Raw genomic sequence first — 23,439 nt, 5'->3', positions numbered from 1 at the left:
GTTAGGTTTTCAGTAGGTTCAATTAGGTTCACTAGACTATATGCGTCATTTAAAAATTTTTCAATGAACATTCGAACAGTCCGGCCCTCGTCTTGTAGCTGATTTTTTTATTTGGCCCTCCGTCCATTTGACTTTGACACCCCTGATCTACAGGAACGTTGTGTAGACAAATGACCTACGTACGGAAATTGCTTCAGGTAAGCGGAAGGGGGAGCCGGTAATTTTCGGTTTACTGTCCCAGTTCTAGGTGACATTGACCCTTGGCACCAGGCCAGAGTGGCATCAGAAATTGGTGTGTGTGTGTTCTGAGACGTGTGCGTCCTTCAAACGGATTTCACTGAGAGACATCACGGTTATACAGGTACAGTGCCTTGCGAAAGTATTCGGCCCCCTTGAACTTTGCGACCTTTTGCCACATTTCAGGCTTCAAACATAAAGATATAAAACTGTGAAGAATCAACAACAAGTGGGACACAATCATGAAGTGGAACGACATTTATTGGATATTTCAAACTTTTTTAACAAATCAAAAACTGAAAAATTGGGCGTGCAAAATTATTCAGCCCCTTTACTTTCAGTGCAGCAAACTCTCTCCAGAAGTTCAGTGAGGATCTCTGAATGATCCAATGTTGACCTAAATGACTAATGATTACACACAGGTGGATTGTATTTATCATCAAGTCTCCGTATAAATGCACCTGCAATGTGATAGTCTCAGAGGTCCGTTAAAAGCGCAGAGAGCATCATGAAGAACAAGGAACACACCAGGCAGGTCCGAGATACTGTTGTGAAGAAGTTTAAAGCCGGATTTGGATACAAAAAGATTTCCCAAGCTTTAAACATCCCATGGAGCACTGTGCAAGCGATAATATTGAAATGGAAGGAGTATCAGACCACTGCAAATCTACCAAGACCTGGCCGTCCCTCTAAACTTTCAGCTCATACAAGGAGAAGACTGATCAGAGATGCAGCCAAGAGGCCCATGATCACTCTGGATGAACTGCAGAGATCTACAGCTGAGGTGGGAGACTCTGTCCATAGGACAACAATCAGTCGTATATTGCACAAATCTGGCCTTTATGGAAGAGTAGCAAGAAGAAAGCCATTTCTTAAAGATATCCATAAAAAGTGTAATTTAAAGTTTGCCACAAGCCACCTGGGGGAGACACCAAACATGTGGAAGAAGGTGCTCTGGTCAGATGAAACCAAAATTGAACTTTTTGGCAACAATGCAAAACGTTATGTTTGGCGTAAAAGCAACACAGCTGAACACACCATCCCCACTGTCAAACATGGTGGTGGCAGCATCATGGTTTGGGCCTGCTTTTCTTCAGCAGGGACAGGGAAGATGGTTAAAATTGATGGGAAGATGGATGGAGCCAAATACAGGACCATTCTGGAAGAAAACCTGATGGAGTCTGCAAAAGACCTGAGACTGGGACGGAGATTTGTCTTCCAACAAGACAATGATCCAAAACATAAAGCAAAATCTACAATGGAATGGTTCAAAAATAAACATATCCAGGTGTTAGAATGGCCAAGTCAAAGTCCAGACCTGAATCCAATCGAGAATCTGTGGAAAGAACTGAAAACTGCTGTTCACAAATGCTCTCCATCCAACCTCACTGAGCTCGAGCTGTTTTGCAAGGAGGAATGGGAAAAAATGTCAGTCTCTCGATGTGCAAAACTGATAGAGACATACCCCAAGCGACTTACAGCTGTAATCGCAGCAAAAGGTGGCGCTACAAAGTATTAACTTAAGGGGGCTGAATAATTTTGCACGCCCAATTTTTCAGTTTTTGATTTGTTAAAAAAGTTTGAAATATCCAATAAATGTCGTTCCACTTCATGATTGTGTCCCACTTGTTGTTGATTCTTCACCAAAAAATACACTTTATATCTTTATGTTTGAAGCCTGAAATGTGGCAAAAGGTCGCAAAGTTCAAGGGGGCCGAATACTTTCGCAAGGCACTGTATCTGCTCCTCGCGCACGTGTGTGGGTGTGTACGTTTTTGTGTGCATACGAAAACCATAGGACTTTCTCATGAAGCTGCTCCTCTTGCCAAGTCGAGATAATACAATCAGTTTCTCTGGTATATGAGAGACAATGGCAATTTTAAATATTTATCTTAAGTAAACGGCCGGTTGCATGGCAGTTAAACTACAACAGGTGCCGTTTGTACCAAGCCACCCCTCACCTTTCTCCGTCTCTGCTTGGCTTCATTTTCACTATCTGTCCCAGCTGATATTTGCATCGGCCTTGTCATACCACGCTAGAAAATGTGGCAAATGAAAGTGTGAGACTATCAGTCTGCAGCTTACTGCGGGAGGTGTTAGAGGCTGAATTAAGGGTTCTCCAAAGTTGACGAGGGACGGGCAGATCTAAAAACTTGTTCGAGTGGGAAAGTACCTCCACGCGGTTTCAAGGCACCTCGACTGACCTTTCTCCCCCCCTTCTCTGTTCCCCTGCAGGTTGGATGGTTTTCCCCCAGCCCCGGTCACCATCATGAGCACCATCTCTCCCACCGACTTCGACAGCCAGGAGATCCAGCAGCAGTACAATGACATCAACAACCGCTGGGACCTGGCCGCAGAGACCGACTGGGACAATGAGAACAGCTCGGCACGCCTCTTTGAGCGCTCGCGCATCAAAGCTCTGGCAGGTAGGACAAGGCCCCAGGTGTTAGCGCCGGCATCTGCGTGTGTGTGTGGGTGTGTGTGTGTGATTGTCGGTGTGTATGACTAGTGTGTGTTCCCAGTCCACCGTCCTGTTGTGGAACATGACCAGCCATGCTGGTTGCAGTAATGTGGAGGCCCAGCAGAGGGAAGCACCAGGCAGCCAGAGGCAGCATCGGCCACCTCTGTTCTCACTCTACCATTTAAACAGACAAAATCTCTCTGTGGTCACACATACATACACGCACCCCTCCCCACCCCTCAATGCTGGAGGCAGAAACTGACACCACGACTTCCAACTGTGGTATGTGATAGTATAGTGCTGAAGAGAGAGCGCTGTTTAAAAGTTTAGCCTCATCACACATTGAAAAGCAACCATTCTCCTTGTGGTAACAGACTCATTCAGACTGTTGGCTGTTTGTCATCTACAGTAGGTCACACTGAACTGACTAACAAACTAGTGTGACCTGAGTAGTGGATGGGACTTTTCATATAGTATTTGACAAGGTGTGTGCGTGTGCTCTTTACTCATCTCCTGGGAATGCCACTGATACCATCTCCTTTTGGCAAGTAGGAGCTTGATGTGCACATTCTTTGACATGCTGCAGCAGTTCTCTCTCTCTCTCTCTCTCTCTCTCTCTCTCTCTCTCTCTCTCTCTCGCTCTCTCGCTCTCTACTTGTGTTCTGTTCTTTCATTCTCACTCCATTCATGGGATTCCCCTCTGTGTTCTTATCTGTTGACTAATCCTCTGCTCCCCCTACACAGCGAAGGAGGTGCTAACATCCCCTGTGCTCAGGATCATTTGCATGGGTTTCTCCCTCGTTTGTGTAGACTCATCTATGCACAGCTAGCTCGAACTGTCACGTCCAGGCCTCCGTAGTCTGAGGATTAGAGTCTCTATGTCAAGTGTAGTCTGTATCTACGGACTACCAGAGCACAACAGCACTGTGACTCTCATCAGCAGCACTCTGGTTACCGGTCTGATTCCTGCCATGGCCTAGGACTGCCTCCTTCCCTCAGCTGTTCATTTGAATACTTCCTGCTTGTGTGTTGGTGTGACTCATCCAAGTGTGTGCGTGTGTGTGTGGCCTAGTAAGATCTGACGTCCCGCAACGTCTTCACAAACCTGTCTGGAGTGTGAAATGCCTGGAAGGTAACATGGCAGGTAGGAACCAGGGTACGACACACTGACAGACTCGGGCAGAGAGAGCTGTCAGAGGGACGGGGAGTAGGGAACACAGAGGGTGTAATGAGGCCCTGTGTAATGAGGCGCCAGAACACTGATGCCACTGCACCCCTGTCTCACTGGGCCATGGCTCCGGTGGACCCTGCTCTGACTTGGAGCCAAGGCCTTAAGTACTTTTCAGTTGGTATTTACAGAACAATGGCTGACTGAACTAGATCACCTTCTCACAAAGCAACAGTCCTGAATGATACTGAGGTTGTTGATTCTGCTTGCCTCAAGTCTTTAGTGTCACACTCCTGATGGAAACACAACACTGGAGCCACATTAGCATAAAACACTGCCGGCCCACTGGTGTGGGGTTAAGTGTCGTTGGAAAAGCACCATGACAGCCTCAACTCTAACACCGTGACCTGCGGAGAGGGGCATCTGGTTGTTCTTTCTCTATCTCTTGCCCCCCCCCCCCCCCCCCTCCACCACATATCCTCACTGAGAGGAATGTGCAGAAGACGAACAGAATAGACCCTCTAAGCAGCATCAGTCTACAGGCCTGTCTGAGTGATACTCTACATCCTCCTCTATCCTCCATTCGGGGGTTTTAGTATGACCTCTGTGTGCCTTTTGCAGGGGCAGGAGTGTGCTGAGCTGCGTGTGGGGAATGTTCCCGGGCGCCTCTCCCTGCCTTGGTCTTTGCGGAGGAGTTGCAAGATGTGGAGATGTTTACTCTCAGCCCTGCCAGTGGATCGCTCCTCTGCTCCCCCCCCCGCCCCCCCTCACATGGTTCACTCCCCCTCTCCTCTCACTACTCTGCCCCTCCTCACATGGTTCACTCCCCCTCTCCTCTCACTCCTCTGCCCCTCCTCACATGGTTCACTCCCCCTCTCCTCTCGCCCACCCCCCCTCACATGGTTCACTCCCCCTCTCCCCTCACATGGTTCACTCCCTCTCTCCCCTCACTCCTCTGCCCCCCCCCCCCCCACATGGTTCACTCCCTCTCTCCCCTCACTCCTCTGCCCCCCCCCTCACATGGTTCACTCCCTTTCTCCCCTCACTCCTCTGCCCCCCCCCCCCCTCACATGGTTCACTCCCTCTCTCTCTCCTCACTCCTCTGCCCCCCCCTCACATGGTTCACTCCCTCTCTCCCCTCACTCCTCTGCCCCCCCCTCACATGGTTCACTCCCTCTCTCCCCTCACTCCTCTGCCCACCCTCACATGGTTCACTCCCCCTCTCCTCTCTGCTCCACTGTCTTGCTCATGTCCGTAGACCGGGCCATTATCTGTAATTGCACCGTGCTTCATACAGGAGCTCCTGCCGAATGCTTCCTCGTATACTCCCCCCTCTTTTCTGCAACTTGTGAAAACTAAAAGGGTTGTTTATCCAGCCCTCTGTACAGCAAGCGGACAAGCTGTTTTCTAGAGGAAGGAAGCTTATTTATCCCGTGGCGTGAGCACAGTTACACACACACACTCAGAGACCTGCACTCATTACAGGCCTGCATGTTAAGAGGGATGTTTGGTATTTTGTCAGGACAGCAATGAGCGCACCACGAGCTCTCCTCTCATCACCCCCTGGCGACAGCGACAGAATCCCCCCCCCAGTGAGAGGCCTGCGTCTGTTCTCTGGGCCTCATTAAGCCACTTCCTTCTATAAAGTGCTGGTCACTCTGAAAACCCTGGCCCCCTAGATCTTCTAATGAGAGTAGGCCGCAGGGCTCCTGTACTGTACAGCCTTAACCCAACCAAACCCAAAGTAGCCCAAACACAGCCTGTAAAACAACAGATCTGAACACGTGCCCCATGGACAGGGCAGGCTGTACCCTTACCTTACCCCCACACCTTAGCGCTCACCCATTCATGCTACACACACACACACACATCACAACCACTCCGACCGGACTCTGATTCTGACTTGCTAAATACCACACAGTTATAATCACTTGAACCCCAAATCCCCCCTTTCCCAAAAACACTTGTAAATATTGAACTATAAATTCTACCTTCCTGTGTTATACGTAAGATACAATGTGTTATTCTATTCCACTGAACCGTTTACTTTGTGTTCATAGTCTTATCCGTTCTCATTTCTTATTGTTGCATTGTCGAGAAGGAACCCGCGTGGAAGCATTTAGTTAGACGGTGTGTACCACGTGTATCCTGTACATGTTTATGCCGAATACAAAACTTCAAACTTGTATCCTAGGGGCTCCTGTATGATTTTAGCACAGCCACTTGCTCTGATCTGACTTGTGTGAAAAGGAGAAGGGTTTACCCCCCCGACAGTTCATGTAAGAAAGCTCATTTACTTTGCTTCTAGTGAACAACACGGCTTTGGTGTGTCATATCAAGGTCACTGGAGGACAAGCTGCCGCTGCAGCTAAGTGCTGAGCACAGAAACCGAGAGCACTGCAAACGGCTGTCGTCCACTTATTTCTGAGGAATGCATCAACATTTTTATTTTGGTAGCGTTAAGTCGTTGTGTTCATGTGTATGAAGACATGCGAGAAATCGATGCTTAGACTTTTTTTGATTGGGTGGGCCTCAGTGGACAGTGATTGAGCACACACACACACACACACACACATATTCTCTCATCACACTCCGCTGCTCAGGCAGGAAAGAGCGTGTTGCTGCTGCTGCCAGTTTCTCAACTACTTCCTTCCTGTCTTAACGCCTTATTTTAGTCCCGTGAAGCGGAAAGAGAAGAGAGTGATCGCGTAAGACTGAGACAGAGGATGGGAGAACAACAACCGTAGACGCTGGCTTGTGTGACACCTCACTGGCTGACCACACCTCCTACACTACCACTGTGGCATTGTGAAGGATTGGAATGATCCATCTTCTGCCTCTCCCTACTGTACCTTACTGAATGGTTAAGTCCACCTCACCACTCCTCCAGCCGCCCCCCACTGATCCAGCCCATCCACCCGCTCTTTTCTCAGGCTCCTCCCTAAAACACACCTTATGCAAATGCCACAGCTTTCCGTGAGCAGCAGGCTCTGTTTACACAGCCATCCGACCACAGCCGGTTCTCCTGTTGTGCTCAAACAAGGTGTGTGTGTTATGTGTGTGTGTGTGTGTGTATGAGGCGGAATGCGCGCTCAACGTTTTGGAGGGAAGAGCCAGTGTTCATTTGACTCTGAATGTGAAGAGGAGAACTTCTACTGCTCTAAAGGTTTCTACTTTGCTCAGAGAAAAGGAGTGTGGCACAGATTCCAGAAGAGGTGAAAGAGACGAGAACATTCTGCTCTTAGTTTTGTTTGGAAAAACTCATGCACCTCTGTGAAAAAAGGGGGAGAGAAAACAAAGGAGGATATTTTTTTTGTACGTGGGGGATAGCATGGCGTGCTCTGCTCATAATCTCTGCTAGACTGGGATTTTACGAGGGAAACCGATCCATAGAAAAGCACATTTTGAATCTAACAGAACTTTCCTCAACTAAAGCCTGTAGCTTCTGTAGTAGAATCTACAGGTAGATAGCTAGCTCCTGTCCTGTGGACAGCCCTGCTGGCCCTGTGCTATGCTGGAGAGCCCACTGGCCCAGCCACGCTGCAGCGCTCCATACCTGAGGTTGATTTAGGCTGAGAGGGAGGGAGAGAGCGCTCCAACATGGAGCTGGACCACCAGCGAAACAGGGAGCCCTGTCTCTCCCCGGCGGCGTTTGTTAACCAAGTGCAGTACTCCAACATCCTGGAGGGGAGATTCAAACAGCTGCAAGGTAAGAGCTTACTAATAGTCTGGCTCTTCCCTGGGGCAGGCTGGATTAACACTTATTCTGGTGGCTTCCTAAACCTGCTGGAATAAGAAATGGAAAGTCTGTAGAGCTTTTTGGCTCCTGATGTAATGTATGTTATTGAGGGTTAGAGTGCAGAAAGTCCATCCAAAAGTCCCCAGTTCAGAGAGATGAAGAAATTACTCCCTCAAATCTTAAAAAAAAAATGTTTTCCTTTATTCCTGTTGTGCGTGGTCAGCTCTGGCCCCACACCGCGTCTCCATTTTGTGTGGCCTGTGTTTGAGTATAGCGCAGGGGGCGGTGTAGCTCCAGGCTCCTGTCCCAGGTCTGGCCTGTTCAGGGAGTTAGAAACACTGGCTGGCCCGACAGATCAGCTCCAACTGATCACCAGGCCACCTGGCCCTCCATATCCAATTACAGGCCTCCGTCAGTGGCCTAAGCCATGCGTGGTCATGGGCACGGAAGTCACCGTTGCCATAGTAAGAAACACAATCAGATGAGTACAACCCAATAGCTGGTTCAAATTGTTCAGGGTAAAGGTTTGATGTGTTTACCCAGCAACGATCCTTTCCATGGGGCCTCCCCTTGTGTAGATCTGGTGATCCCCCTTTTCAATAGAGCCATTATAAGGTTGAGGTGCTATAGCAGACTAGCAGTAAGGATCAGTATGGGTTACTGGGTATTTGGTTTGTTTATTTTGTCTATCTGTGTGTGTGTGTGTGTGACCAGGTGTGCCTGGCTCCTTTTGAGCTGCACACCTCCCTAGCATAGGGCCATTAGGCAGGGTTAGATTAGCAGAAGTGCGATGCAGTCAGTCAATGAAGTTATCACTAAAGAGCATTGTGTTTCATCTGTTTGTTTTTTTTACTCTTAAAGATTTTAAGAAACGCCGTCTGGGATGGAGCATTTTCAAGGAGTTGACTTGTGGTGCAAGTCCACACGCCCTACATGTTTGAAATTCTTTGTGCTCGAACGATATTTCACCTCCCGGATTGGGCAATCTGCCCAGTGTCACTAAGGCAGACGCGCAGGGTTTCGTTTTATTTGACTTGAAATCCCCCAGGGTGTCACAACCTCCTTGACCTCCTCCTTCCACTGTTCAGTCTGTTTGAGGTCACCCCCCTTTTTTACCAGCCAGTAGGATCTTTCTCCATGATAAACCTGTTTATCTGTTAGCTTCTCGTGTTCAAAGAAAGTGTTCTGTGTCTGTGACACTCATTCCATCTGCTGGTAGGTGCTGGTGTATCCAAGCTAAGCTTTAGGTACAGGGTCTACACAATGGTGGAGATAAGAGTTATGTAGTGCACGGTGGGGGTATACTATCTTACATGCCCCTTCACTTGAAAAGAGGGAGCCTAAATCCCACCAATCGGTGTGAAGTTCAGCGTTAAGGAGTGGTAGCTCTGCGCCTAGCAGGATCCTCCTCTCTTTCAGATGGCTTGTGTAAAGTCTGAAATTAGCCTCTGAGTCTGACCTTTTTTTTGTCAATCATCTCATCTCCAAACAGGAGCTCAGTCTGCTGATGCCAGACGAGATGTACACATCACTCGCATACCGCTCGCATTCACTTCACCCACATACCCAAAGATATGACGTGACCGCATTGAAGTCAACTGTTGACAAACCATTTATTCTCTTAACAGAGCAGCCTGCAGTCTATAGCAAGGCTGATCAGCCCCCCAAACGACCCCCGTCTTTCTGACGAAATGTATGAATGGGTTTTCTGCCTTGTCCCGATCCTTCCCACTCTGCCTCCCCATCCCACCTCACCAGTCCTCTGTCTGTCCATGGCATCGCCACCACCCACCCCCTGTAGACACACTTAGGCACCACACTAGTAATTCCGGTCTGACTGCACTTGAGGCTTATGCTTCTTCCTCCCTCTGTTCTTCTCTGACTGGGGACAGGAAAACTGGCCTGTCTGCTGGGAACGCAGCAGTGTGATAAGACACAGCGATATATTTGATTGACATCGGTACACCATAGTTATCGTGTTAATAAAGGCGCCACTGAAGTGATAGGTATGGTATGCTAAAGAAACGGAATGTTTCCTCATTCTTGTTGCGTCACCGTCCCTCAGGCGGTGTGTTTTGCGTTTGAACATGGGGATCAGTAGGCCGTAGGTCACACAGGACAGGAATGTTCGAACCAGTGATAGTCTTTGAGAATTCTTTGTGCCACCGTCGTCATTAGCCAATGTAGCAGGGCACATACAGTGCCTTTGGAAAATATTCAGACCACTTGACTTCTTCCACATTTTGTTACGTTACAGCCTTATTCTGAAATTGATTAAATAAAACATTTTCCTCAAACACAATACCCCATAATTTTACAAATGTATTAAACATAAAAAGCAGAAACCTTATTCACGTAAGTATTCAGACCCTTTGCTATGAGACTCGAAATTGAGCTCAGGTGCATCTTGTTTCCATTGATCATCCTTGAGCTGTTTCTACAACTTGGAGTCCACCTGTAGTAAATTCAATGGATTGGACTTGATTTGGAAAGGCACACACCTGTCTATATAAGGTCCCACAGTTGACAGTGCATGACAGATCAAAAACCAAGCCACGAGGTCGAGATAGAATTGTGTCGAGACACAGATCTGGGGAAGGGTACCCAAAAGTGTCTGCAGCTTTGAAGGTCCACAAGAACACATTGGCCTCCATTTTTAAATGGAAGAAGTTTGGAACCACCAAGACTCTTCCTAGGGCTGGCTGCCCAGCCAAACTGAGCAATCTGGGGAGAAGGGCCTTGGTGAGGGAGGTGACCAGGAACCCGATGGTCACTGTGACAGAGCTCCAGAGTTCTTCTGTGGAAATTGGAGAACCTTCCAGAAGGACAACCATCTCTGCAGCACTCGACCAATCAGGCCTTTATGGTAGTTGCCAGACAGAAGCAACTCTTCAGTAAAAGGCACGTGACAGCCTGCTTGGGGTTTCTCAAAAGGCACTTAGACTCTCAGACCATGAGAAACCAGATTCTCTGGTCTGATAACACAAAGATTGAACTCTTTGGCCTGAATGCCAAGACGCGTCTGGAGGAAATCTGGCATCATCACTATGGTGAAGCATGGTGGTAGCAGCATCATGCTGTGGGGATGTTTTTCAGTGGCAGGGACTGGGAGAGACAAGTTAGGCTTGAGGCAAAGATGAACAGAGCAAAGTAGAGATCCTTGATGAAAACCTGCTCAGGACCTGACTGGGGTGAAGATTCACCTTCCAACAGGACAACAACTCTAAACACACAGCCAAGACAATGCAGGAGTGGCTTGTCCTTGAGTGACCCAGGCATAGCCCGGACCTGAACCTGATCGAACATCTCTGGAGAGACCTGAAAATAGCTGTGCAGCAGTGCAGCAACACTCCCCGTGCAACCTGACAGAGCTTGAGACGTTAGGTTAGTGTGTGTGTGTGTGTGTCTCTACACTTTGTGTAGCTGTTAGTGATGATGCTAATGATAACCTTCTTATGGTAGATATTTTTCCAAAAACCTTTTTATTTAAACGTTAACTACAAAGTAGCATGAATTTGCATGAATCCAGTGGCTATGTATTCTTTCAAACTCAACAATAACATGAGCGCTACAGAAACATCGCTAACCAAACAACAACAGTCTCTTGCTGGTGCGCACTTGCATGAACTTCTTTGGGGTACCCCCCCTTCTCAATTTCCGCCTAAAGACATACCCTAATCTAACTGCCTGTAGCTCAGGCCCAGAGGCAAGGATATGCATATTCTTGGTATCATTTGAAAGGAAAGGAGAATAGGAGAATATAACACAATAGATCTGGTAGAAGAGAATACAAGGGAATAAACATACATTTCCTGTTTTTTATTGTTGCTGCATCATCTTTCAAATGACCAAGAACAGCCAAACATACTGATAGGATCCTGTGGATGATTTGAATGAAGAACATAAAAAATATATATATAAATAATAATAAAACAAACAATTAACAAGGGTAACTATTTACAATATTGTGAAGACCCTCAGTCCTCTACACAATATTGTGTTGCTGGTGCCATGGCCCATAGCAGTCTCTTTCTGCTGTAAAGCAGAGGCTTACTGAACAGGTGGTGCAGGTGATGGGGCATTTCCTATGACAAAGGGCACAAAGACGTCTCCCTACTGTGCCCTTTTTGCCCTGAGGCACATTCATGCCTGCATAGATGAATCTGGGCAAGTGAACACCACTGGTTGGAGCAGAAGGGACAGAGGTAGAGGGGACAGAAGGTGCTACAGTGGGCTTGCTGTAGCTAGCAAGCTCCTGGATGAGCTGCTCCCTGAAGGCTAGCTGTGAGATAGGGGGGCTGTCCACAGCTCTTAGCCATTTCCTTCTGGAGGATGAAGGCATTCACCACAGCAATGTCAATGAAATGATAGAAAAATGTATTCTACCATTTCATGGTCTTGTGGAGAACATTGTAGTATCCTATCAGCGCATCTGACAGGTCCACACCTCCCATGCCCTTGTTGTAGTCCTTCACAGCAGCAGGAATGGGGACATTTTTTGTGGTCCATGCCCCGGCACCGTCCTTCACACGCCTGACGACGTGATCTCCACTGAAGGACTTGTGGATACTGGAGCACATGACCACCTCTCTGGTATCCATCCACATCACAAAGAGCAGGCCATCTTCACGGATCCATCGCATGGTACCCCGCTCAGCCCGCTTAGGCATGTCGTTCACCTTTGTCTTTGGAAAGCCCACTCTGTTAGTCCGAATGGTGCCACAAGCCCACACATCCCGCTTCCTCAGCTCTGTTAACAGGGTAGGGCTTGTGTAGAAGTTGTCCACAAACAGTTTGTAGCCTTTCCCCAGCAGTTGAAAATCCAATAACTCCATAACGGAATCATAACTGAGTCCATTACTGGTAGCAAAACTGTTTTTCCCCTCATAAACAAAAAAATTGCAAGTGTAGGCACACACAGAATCAACCAAAACAAACAGTTTGTAACCCCATTTGGTTGGTTTGTTACGCATGTATTGTTTGAGGCTGATTCTGGCCTTTGAGGCTACCATCCTCTCATCGATGGACAGGTTCTGGGCGGGCTGAAAATAGGTCTTGCAGGCCTCAATGATGTTGGGGTAGAGAGGTTTGATTTTTGCACAGCCTATCAAACCTCGGTGTGCCTCTCTTCTTGTCATTCTCCCCATCAACTTCTGGGTCACTGATGTGAAGCGCCCGTGAGATGGTCAGAAACCTTTCAGAAGACATGACAGTCATGGGGAAAGGCAGTTGATAGAGAGCTGACGTTTTCCAGTAGTCCCTTAGAGTTTTCAACTTCACCAGCCCCATGTAAATGACCATTGGAAAGTAGCAGAAAAGGTCTGACATGGAAATGGTCTTCCATGCCTCTTTCTTTTCCTGCCTACACCCGTACTGGTGTTCGCCACCAGGGAATCAACAACTGACGAGGTGAAAAACAGTTGAAAAAGTTGAAGGGGGCTGTACTTTGCAGTCATGTCTAGTGGAGGTCCTGGCTGCATTTTGGGTCTAAAAACTGGTGGATTTGGTTCCACATCATCTTCTATATATTGGAAATAAAATAAGAATCTTTTAAAAAATCTCAAATTAATAATATTTGATATTATTAATTAAAAAAAATGACATTAGCATTAGAACTTACCAATTCAGCATGGCATCCTCGCCATGCAGCAACATGGGAGTCCGCCTGGGAGTCAAAACTAGCTTCGCTGAAAAATGATTCTTCCTGAAGCAACTCGGTCTCTCTGTATCTATCTATTTCCTCTATAATTTGGGTTAAATCTGTATACCTATACTTTGTTTTAGCTTTTCCTGATTTATTTGGCATATTTTAAATATATAAACTTGTTGAAAATACTATTCAATATGTACTGCTATGCATAACACCCGTGACTCCGTCAAGTAGGATTTGCAATGGCGAATGAACCTCTTTTACGCCAGAGTTTACAACAAAGGCTGGTCTTCAAACGTATAACCATTACATATTGCCGTTTACCTCAGCTCATTGGCTATCTTCCAAGCTAGATTTCAAGATGATCATTGGGCCAAAATACAGTCAATCAACGATAGACTGGTCCTACCATTGGTGCGCAATGATGTCATTGATTGGTGTCTTCAAATCGGTTTGTTTTGGTCAATACGTCCCGGGAAAAGAACCATCAAGTATGGTTGTGTTACTAACAACCAGAGGATTGCAATTGAAACCAACCATGACTGGATAAACGTTTGTTTAGTGTGTGTAATTACCACGAACTCATCGTCCAAAGTTGAATGAGACGGAAATCATGACGCAAGCGGTTTACAAATGTTTCGTGTTAGGTTATAAAAATTGATTTTATCAAACAAAACGAACATTCACTGTGTAGTTAGGACACTTGGCATTGCCACCAGAGGAAGATCTTCAATGATAAGCGATTTATTTTATTGATATTTCTAACTTTCATGACGCTAATGCTTGGTTGGAAAATGCTAGTAATACTTGTGTGTGCGGGATGCCATCCTCAGATGTTTGCTTTCGTAGTAACAGCTTTTTGAAATCTGATTAAGACGTTCATCTTTTAAATTACGTAAGATACATGTATTTACAAGAATGTTTACTATAACAAATGGTGTATTTGGAATGTAGCTCTCTGCAGTTTCACCGGATGTTGGCCTGGTGGGACGTTAGCGTCTCACCCTTTAACCGCTCTAGGGTAGGTATCTATACTTCTTCTTTTATTATTTTTTTTCTCCCAGATGTCAAAGGTTGTGGACTTAGAACCTCAAATGTTGTTGTTTTTCTATGTATGAGGCGAAAACGGAATTTGGGGAGAAACTCAAACGGAATCGGGTAAAAAAAATCAACTGATTTTCTAGGGCCCTATTTGCAGCTGTTTCTCACCACAGTACAGCACAAATCTGGTGAACTGTGTGTTCATCATCATAATTTACATGGCAAACACGTCTTCTTTACTTGGCAAACAAAATCATCCAGTTAAAAGCCGTACTGTAACCAGCAGTAAGTCAGCCTTAAGCCCTGTTCAACTGGAGATGCCAGTCTGGGCATCTAATGGTTTCAACGCAAACACACAGGCTAAAGTATACAGTCCATCATCACTGCCTATCTCATGTTGCCATGGTGATAGGCATGGTGAATTTGGTTAGGTAGTGTGTCCGGGTCCAAAGGGTCACTGTCCGTGGTGCCAGTCACCTCTGCCTGCACTTCTGAGTAAACACTGATGTGTGCTTTAGGAGGGACTGCTCAGTAGCCATTAGTAGTGTGCCTCTATTCAACCAAAAGAAAAATAACATATACACTCATTTTAGACACCAAGACACATCTGTTGTTTTTTTGGGGAGGGGGGGGCGTGACAGATCTGCATATTTCCGTTAGGGGACACCACCTCTGAGGTGGGCGTGTGCAATAACCCAATTTGCCTTCTAAACAACTTTTGTGATGGGTAAAGTTCATACCAGATTTTAGTTTTGGGAACAGAACTATTGACATCAAACGTTTCATTGATGAGAAAGTTTGCAGAATCCTGGCCAAAATCCATCTTGTTTCATCTTCTCCCACCCTATTTAGTAGTGAGTTGAAACCCCAAGCGAATGCTTCACATTTATACATCCGGTAAAATGTCTGTCTCATTGTGCTGTCTGTCTATAGGCTGGATCTGGCCTACCTGATTTTAAACACACATGAGCCAGGCAGATGTTATCGGAGCGCGAGGTCTGATACCAACAGGCTCAGAGAATGTTTCTATCTACAAGCCATCAGACTGCTGAACACTTGAACTGGACTGACCACCTGCTCTGATTCTCCACACCTTAACACACACACTCATTCATTCATGCTCATTCATTCATGCTACACACACACACAAACTCCTGTTATTATGAGGGCACAATTTAACATCTTGACGCTACCCATCTCTTTAGCGGAATAATTGTCATCAACATCCGCTGAATAGCATAGCGCCATAATATTACAAAAAATATTTATATTCATGAAATCACAAGTGCAATATTGCAAAACACAGCTTAGCCTTTTGTTAATCCACCTGTCGTCTCAGATTTTGAAAATATTTTTTACAGCGAAAGCAATCCAAGCGTTTAAGTTTATCGATCGCTCGACAAAACATTAAGTACACTTAGCATCAAGTAGCTTGGTCACAAATCAGAAAAACAATCAAATTAATCGTTTACCTTTGGTGATCTTCGGATGTTTTCACTCACTAGACTCCCAGTTACACATTAAATGTTCATTTTGTTCCATAAAGATTATTTTTATATACAAAATACCTCAGTTTGTTTGGCGCGTTATGTTCAGAAATCCACAGGAAAGAGAGGTCACGACAACGCAGACAAATTCCAAATAATATCCGTAATGTCCACATAAACATGTCAGTTTTTTATAATCAATCCTCAGGTTGCTTTTAAAATGTATAATCAATAATATATCAACCGCAGATGTCTTTATCAGTAGGAGAGGGAAAGGCAATGGCTGTCCGAACTCTGTTGCGTGAGCAAAACTTATGTGACCACCTGACGCGATGTTATCTTTCTGTCTCATTTTTCTAAATAAAAGCCTGAAACTATGTCTGAAGACTGACACATTAAGGAAGCGATAGGAAAAGGAATCTGGTTGATATCCCTTTAAATGGAGCAAAGGGAGGCTATGGAACATGGAGTTTTCAAAATAGAAGCCACTTCCTGGTTTGATTTTTCTCAGGGTTTCGCCTGCAATATCAGTTCTGTTATACTCACAGACAATATTTTGACAGTTTTGGAAACTTTAGAGTGTTTTCTAACCTAATCTGTCAATTATATGTATATTCTAGCATCTGGTCCTGAAAAATAGGCTGTTTACTTTGGGAATGTTATTTTTCCAAACATAAAAATAGTGCCCCCCTAGCTTCAAGACCCCCCCCCCCAATCCACCTTCCCCAAAAACACCTGTAAATATTGGACTATAATTTGTGCCTTCCTGTATTATAATTAAGATAAAATGTTTATTCTATTCTACTGAGCCATGTACTTTGTTTTGTATTTTCATCTTTTATTTCTTATTGTTGAAGGAACCAGAGAATATGCATTTCATTGGACGTGTATACCATCCTTGAAAACCATTTGATTAGGCTGAACATCATTATCTGCCCAGCTGTTGACCAGATAAGGGAAATCAGAGAATGTCAGTTAGACAGGTGATAAGGGTCATTCCCACACCCTGTGGGATTGATTTGAATAAGGATCTTGCACTGTCACAGTGACTTAGTCTGACAAAATGTGAGGTTTTGATTGCGATATAGGATAACGGCGGTATGCTAGTTCCTATAGGGTAGAATGTAATGGTTAATCCCTTGGTGTCTAAGCCCTGTCTAAATCCAGGAGAGAGGGGGGGGGGGGTGTTAAGGTCATACCAAGGATCATTTATCTATTTGATTTTGAATTGTAAGAACCCTTGAAGTATTACAAAAATATATTTTAATAATTATTTGATGAAATATTGAATTTTGGCCTTACCAGAAAAAAACAGAAACAAAAATGTATTCTCAACTTTTAACAAAATCGGTGATTTGTCACATCCCTAGTTGGTAGGGCAGAGAGAAGCCATTATTGTGGTTCACTTTGTTCACAGGCAGCCTGTTGCACTGTAGTAGTGTTATTCTAATTTAGATACAGGTCACGTGGCTGTCACCCAATAGGGATTGTTCCTATTCGGAGCAGGTGTAAGTGTTGAGGGAATAGAAGACTTGGTCCAGTCTTCCTTCCTCGGGTCATTGACACGCTCCATTTCCTCAGCCTTTTGTTCCTTTACTTTTATTTAAGAAGTGACACTTGAGGAGATCTATTTCCCATTTTTCGGTCACATTACAGGTGTAGTAGAAGGCTCTATAGTAGGCTTATCTCTGGATTTACTAAACCTAGTCCTAGAGGCTTCCAGCTTAGATTCACATTTCCAAGGTTGGGATTTACCCTACACACACACACACACACACACACATGATACCTTTAACAAGGATGCTTTTGTTGACACAGTTTTTATTTTCAGTTCCCTACTTGGGAAAGCAGCAGAATACTCCAGCGTTGGGGTCTTGAGGGGTTATTAGCTGCTACCTGTTGACGCCCATTCTGTGTCCAGATGTTATGACTGAGGGGTGTCTCTGCTCTGCCTCCATCCCAGGGGACTGGGCCTTAGCCGTCTTCATCTTCTCCCCGCAGCAGCTGCACAGAGAGCGAGAGAGGCCTGGGTAGGGTCCATACCTCCACCTTCCACAGTCAGCGGGGAGACAGGCTTAGAGACCCATCCATACTTTACCGGTTACCCACGGATAGAGGTGTTCTCTAGAAGTCAAAAGTTAGCACTTTTGCTATAAATTGCCCTTTCTGTTTGCCTTTCAGTGTATTTATTGAGGTTTACATGGACCGAGCTGGCACCAGATCAGGTGACACACTCCATTTGTTTTTATGCCTGTGCCCACAAGCTGTAAAGAATACAAAATAACCGGCGTCACACGTGGCTAGTCTGTGGTTGAGCAGCACTGAGGGTTGGGTCACATCAGCCCTATTCTCTGAAGTCTTCAGCTGTTTGGGCGGTTATATTATTGTAGAGAAAAGGAAGTTTGCATGTGTGGTTTTGTGCCCTTCTGCATTTTGTCCTTCAGCTTGCTGTCCTTCTGCAGACATGTCAGGAGCAGTCATGTCAGGGAGAGTCCTTGCCCTGGCGCTTGTAGGATAAATATGACAGCAGCACACACTCCACAGCCATTTTGCTGTGCTGTCCTTGGCTAACCCACAGAGGATAGGTGAGCTGTGGCTCACAAAGATGTAGCGTTTTTACTGACGGGCTACTATAAATGGTTGCCGAAGAAACATGCTGTCAGTTGAATTGATCCCCTGTACCAATCCGATTTTGCTTTTGCATTTCTTACAACCAGTCTTGCTCAGAGACTCTGTTTTGATGTTGCCTGTGTGGCAGCTGCGTGTTTCCTTCTGAAGCTGTGTGTGGTCTGACCTGCCTTTTGCTCTGACGTCTTTATGGATTAGGGATGCAAATTTCGGTCACTTTTGCTGCCGACTAACCAAATCACATTAACCGGTCTACAAACAGTAAAATGATGTGACCAACAGAAAACATGCATACAACGAACAGACATATTTCATTAAGAGCTTAATGAAAACATTCAACAATAGCAAGCCTATTATTGCACGTGCAACTGCTGTGATGAGGCAGCTAATAAAACATACTTTTAAAGGGGGGTTGCATGGTAGTGGCTGGTCTTAGCGGAACTCTTGGCAGCAGAGACAACATTTTGCTCATTTCCTGCAATTTTACACATTTTGCCATGGGGCAGAGAAATCATTAGTTTTTTTAATGAGTAACTCTATTCCAATTTTAGCATAAACTGGCTATGTGAACCAAACTGTTGCTCAACCTAACTTTACATTTTCAAATGTGTTTCCCCTTCACAGCCTTTCTTCTTTTTTTGTATTACATTATTATAGGTGTCGGAATTAAAATTGACAAAATATGAGGGTTACATCTGTTAGATAAGGAAGTGAGGGATACAAGACACGTGTGTGTGTGTGTGTGTTGGTGTCATCATGCATGACGCATTTCTATATACATTCAGGTACAAAATGATTGTCCCCCTATAAAGCTATTTGGCCTCGCACACCAGTGGTGGAATTGGCATCGATATAAGGATGCATAAGCTGAAAATAACTCCGTACCTGCTGTGAAATATGGTGGTAGATCTGTGATGTTATGGGGCTATTTCGCTTCCACTGGTCCTGGGGCCTTTTGTTGAGGTCAACGACATCATGAACTTTACCCAGTACAAGGACATTTTAGCCAAAAACATGGTTGCCTCAGTTGGGAGGCTGAAACTGGGCCACAAGTGGATCTACCAGCAAGACAATAACCCAAAGCACACGCAACAATTCATAAAGAAATAGTTAATTGACCACAAAATCATCATCTTGCAATGGCCATCTCAGTCTCCGGACTTGAACCCCGTTGAAAACCTGTGGTTTGAACCGAAGAGGGCAGTCTTCTGTAAATGCGCTAGGGGTGTGCCGAGTAGTCGGACAAAACAAGTAATGTAACGGATATGGGCAATTGTCCTGATATGATTATGGTCAGAGTCATTTTTTGTTTGATATAATCTTATTTTTTTCGGTGCCAGTGTTCATATTTCAATTAAGTGCGAGGTGTTATGTGGTCTAAGTAACTCAACTTGCTAGTTTGTCTTTGTGTATAGAGAAGGGTGGGCTGTACGTTGACCCTGCGGCTCTGATTGGATAGAGCGAAGCCTTATTTCTCCGTTCACTCTTTGCTTCATTCACCCAATCACTTATCCTTGCATGTTTCGGTTGGGTCGTTTTAGATTGCTGCTGGCTCCAGTTAGCCTGCTACTTTGATATATCAAATGCTGAGGACGTTTGCTACAAGGTACAGTTGAAGTCGGAAGTTTACATACAGTTTTACAATTCCTGACATTTAATCCTAGTAAAAATGTCCTGTCTTAGGTTAGTTAGGATCACACTTTATTTTAAGGATGTGAAATGTCAGAAAAAAAGTAGAGATTTATTTCAGCTTTTATTTCTTTCATCACATTCCCAGTGGGTCAGAAGTTTACATACACTCAATTAGTATTTGTGGTAGCATTGCCTTTAAATTGTTTAACTTGGGTCAAACATTTCGGATAGCCTTCCACAAGCTTCCCACAATAAGTTGGATGAATATTGGCCCATTTCTCAGGTTTGGAGGCCTCCTTGCTCGCACACGCTTTTTCAGTTCTGCCCACAAATGTTCTATAGGATTGAGATCAGGGCTTTGTAATGGCCACTCAAATACCTCGACTTTGTTGTCCTTAAGCCATTTTGCCACAACTTTGGTAGTATGCTTGGGGTCATTGTCCATTTGGAAGACCCATTTGTGACCAAGCTTTAACTTCCTGACTGATGTCTTGAGATGTTGCTTCAATATACCCACATAATTTTCCTCCCTCATGATGTCATCTATTTTGTGACACAGTCCCTCCTGGTGCACAGTCCCTCCTGCAGCAAAGCACCCCCACAACAGGATGCTGCCATCCTTGTGCTTCACGGTTGGGATGGTGTTCTTCGGCTTGCAAGCATCCCCCCTTTTCCTCCATACATAACGATGGTCATTATGGCCAAACAGTTCTATTTTTGTTTAATCAGACCAGAGGACATTTCTCCAAAAAGTACCTTCTTTGTCCCCATGTGCAGTTGCAAACCGTAGTCTGGCTTTTTTATGGCGGTTTTGGAGCAGTGGCTTCTTCCTTGCTGAGAGGCCTTTCAGGTTATGTTGATATAGGACTTATTTTACTGTGGATATATATATATTTTTGTACCTGTTTCCTCCAGCATCTTCACATGGTCCTTTGCTGTTGTTCTGTGATAGATTTGCACTTTTCGCACCAAAGTACGTTCATCTCTAAGAGACAGAACGTGTCTCCTTCCTGAGCGGTATGACGGCTTGTTAGGAATTTTATGAATAATGACTAAACAATATCTACATTTTAAATAGAAATATAACTAATTAAACTTAGACTTTGTTTTATTATATCTGATTAACAATATGAATTAATAAGTGAGGGATTGTGGAGCCTGAAACAGGGGGTAATTCAATTTAAATGAATACCATTCCAGCCAGGTTGGAGAAGATTGGAAGTGTTTTTTTTTTAAAAGTAAGCAGAAAAGGTCTTTAACCTATGGTTGAGCCGACGAAACTTAGCTCTGGGATGTTTTAGATAAGGCAGTGAGGGTTTTCCGTTAACTGGAACTGTCAGCTAAGTGGAGATCGATAATGGTGAGGGGTCAAGAGTTAATTCAGTTATATTGTGTGTCCTGTGTGTGCGCTAGTGGGTCGGAATGAACTTTTAAACTTGCTTTGTCTTGGTCGGGAGGAGGAGATTCATTCTAGACCCAATGACGTTATATTTTGTATACAAACTGTTGTTCGTGGTTACATGGGAGCGTGCTCCGAGAATAAATACTATTATCTAATTTTGATAAGACTGGTCTCTGTCTATTTTTTGCAAATAAGAATCTTACAAATTCTCATAAAATAGACTAAGTGAATTTAATTATTGAAAACATATTGGAATAATGAAAATATACTAACACGGCTGCGTGGTCCCATGGTGTTTATACTTGCGTACTATTGTTTGTACAGATGAACGTGGTACATTCAGGTGCTTGGAAATTGCTCCCAAGGATGAACCAGACTTGTGGAGGTCTACAATTTCTTTCTGAGGTCTTGGCTGATTTCTTTTGATTTTCCCATGATGTCAAGCAAAGAGGCATTGAGTTTGAAGGTAGGCCTTGAAATACATCCACAGGTACACCTCCAATTGACTCAAATGATGTCAATTAGCCTATCAGAAGCTTCTAAAGCCACAGCATCATTTTCTGGAATTGTCCAAGCTGTTTAAAGGCACAGTCAACTTTGTGTATGTAAACTTCTGACCCATTGGACTTGTGATACAGTGAATTATAAGTGTATGTAAACTTCTGACTTCAACTGTATCAATGTGCTTAGCATCTAACACGCAGTGTTAGTGTAAGGTAAAAATATGAAATGCTGATGCGCATTCTGACTCGGTGACAGCAAACTTCTCTACCTGCTGCAAATTGATGACAGTCTCCCACACACTTTGCGTGCTGCTCCAAATCTGCAGCTTTTTGGGTCTATAAACGTGCAGTATTTTGCCAACATCTAGCCTATTTAGGCATATTAAAACGCTTCCGTGTTTTCCGATTCAATCCAACTGTCAATCTACTGATGCAGTTACGAATATGAGTATGGCCCGGTAGGTACACCCCTAATATGCGCAGATGAAGAATATCAAGGATCTGGATAGATTCTGTATGGAAGAATGGTCTAAGTCAAGAACCCTCCAATTCGATTAAACCCTGTTTTCTCAGGGTTTCAAGTCCTCCGTAACACTGTACAAAACATTAAGAACACCTTCCTAATAGGGCGTCAGGGTAGCCTAGTGGTTAGAGCATTGGGTCAGTAACTGAAAGGTGGCAGGTTTGAATATCTGAGTGGATAAGGCTCTGTCAATGTGCCCTTGAGCAAGGCCCTTAACCCTTATTTGCTCCAGGAGCACCGTACTACTATGGCTGACCCTGTAAAACAACACATTTCACTGCACCTACCTGTGACGATGAAAAACATGTTTTGCCCTCGGAACAGCCTGAATTCGTCGGGCATGACCTCTACACGGTGTCAAGCTTCCCACAGTTGTCAAGATGTTTGGATGTCCTTTGGGTGGACCATTCTCGATACACACAGGGAAACAGTGAGTGTGAAAAACCACAGGAGCGTTGCAGTTCTTGACACAAACCGGTGCGCCTGGAACCTACTACCATAACCCGTTCAAAAATGTTTAATACAAAAAATATGAATAATTCAGGACATCATTAATGTGACAAGGCAATGAGACATTAACAGACATTCAGAGACATGACTTTTCCAACTTTTTAAGTTTCACAAGTTTGAGAGATTTATAAAATTGTAACAGTTGAATGAAAAACTAGAAAATAATGTTTTTTTTTTCCCACCCCATTTACATTTGTGAATATATTATTTGGCTAAGAGAATAATAATGTAAATAAAATAGTTATGATTCTAATTACATGCATAAGCATTATGCCATTTAACATCAAAGGTAAACATAGGTAATTCTTATTTCCAAGGTAATCTACAGAACGTCGGCGTTTATCCCTTACTTATACCATGACACTGTTGAATACTAGTTTCTGATTGGCTTGAAGGACATTCTAGAGCATGCACAGCATATTTGCATTGTAGAATTCAGTAGCTATAGATTCTTACAT

At 44.5% G+C, this 23,439-nt stretch overlaps 1 protein-coding gene across 8 annotated transcripts in view; it reads left to right on the top strand.

Annotated features, from left to right (window-relative positions):
- Positions 1–23,439, top strand: part of LOC139418550 (spectrin beta chain, non-erythrocytic 1-like) — a 99,943-nt gene that overhangs the window by 32,324 nt on the left and 44,180 nt on the right. For 5 of the 8 annotated variants that reach the window (XM_071168108.1, XM_071168107.1, XM_071168104.1 and 2 more), the window contains exon 2: positions 2,473–2,663. In XM_071168108.1, coding sequence (XP_071024209.1) covers positions 2,507–2,663 — 157 coding nt within the window. In that variant the 5' untranslated portion in view covers positions 2,473–2,506. Of the gene's footprint in view, positions 1–2,472; positions 2,664–6,985; positions 7,576–23,439 lie in introns of those variants that run through there. The other 3 variants (XM_071168110.1, XM_071168109.1, XM_071168106.1) reach the window with 2 other exon arrangements.

This window comes from Oncorhynchus clarkii, chromosome 10, assembly GCF_045791955.1.
Source record: "Oncorhynchus clarkii lewisi isolate Uvic-CL-2024 chromosome 10, UVic_Ocla_1.0, whole genome shotgun sequence".
Lineage (NCBI taxonomy): Eukaryota > Metazoa > Chordata > Actinopteri > Salmoniformes > Salmonidae > Oncorhynchus > Oncorhynchus clarkii.
This window is presented reverse-complemented; position numbering and strand designations above follow the sequence as displayed.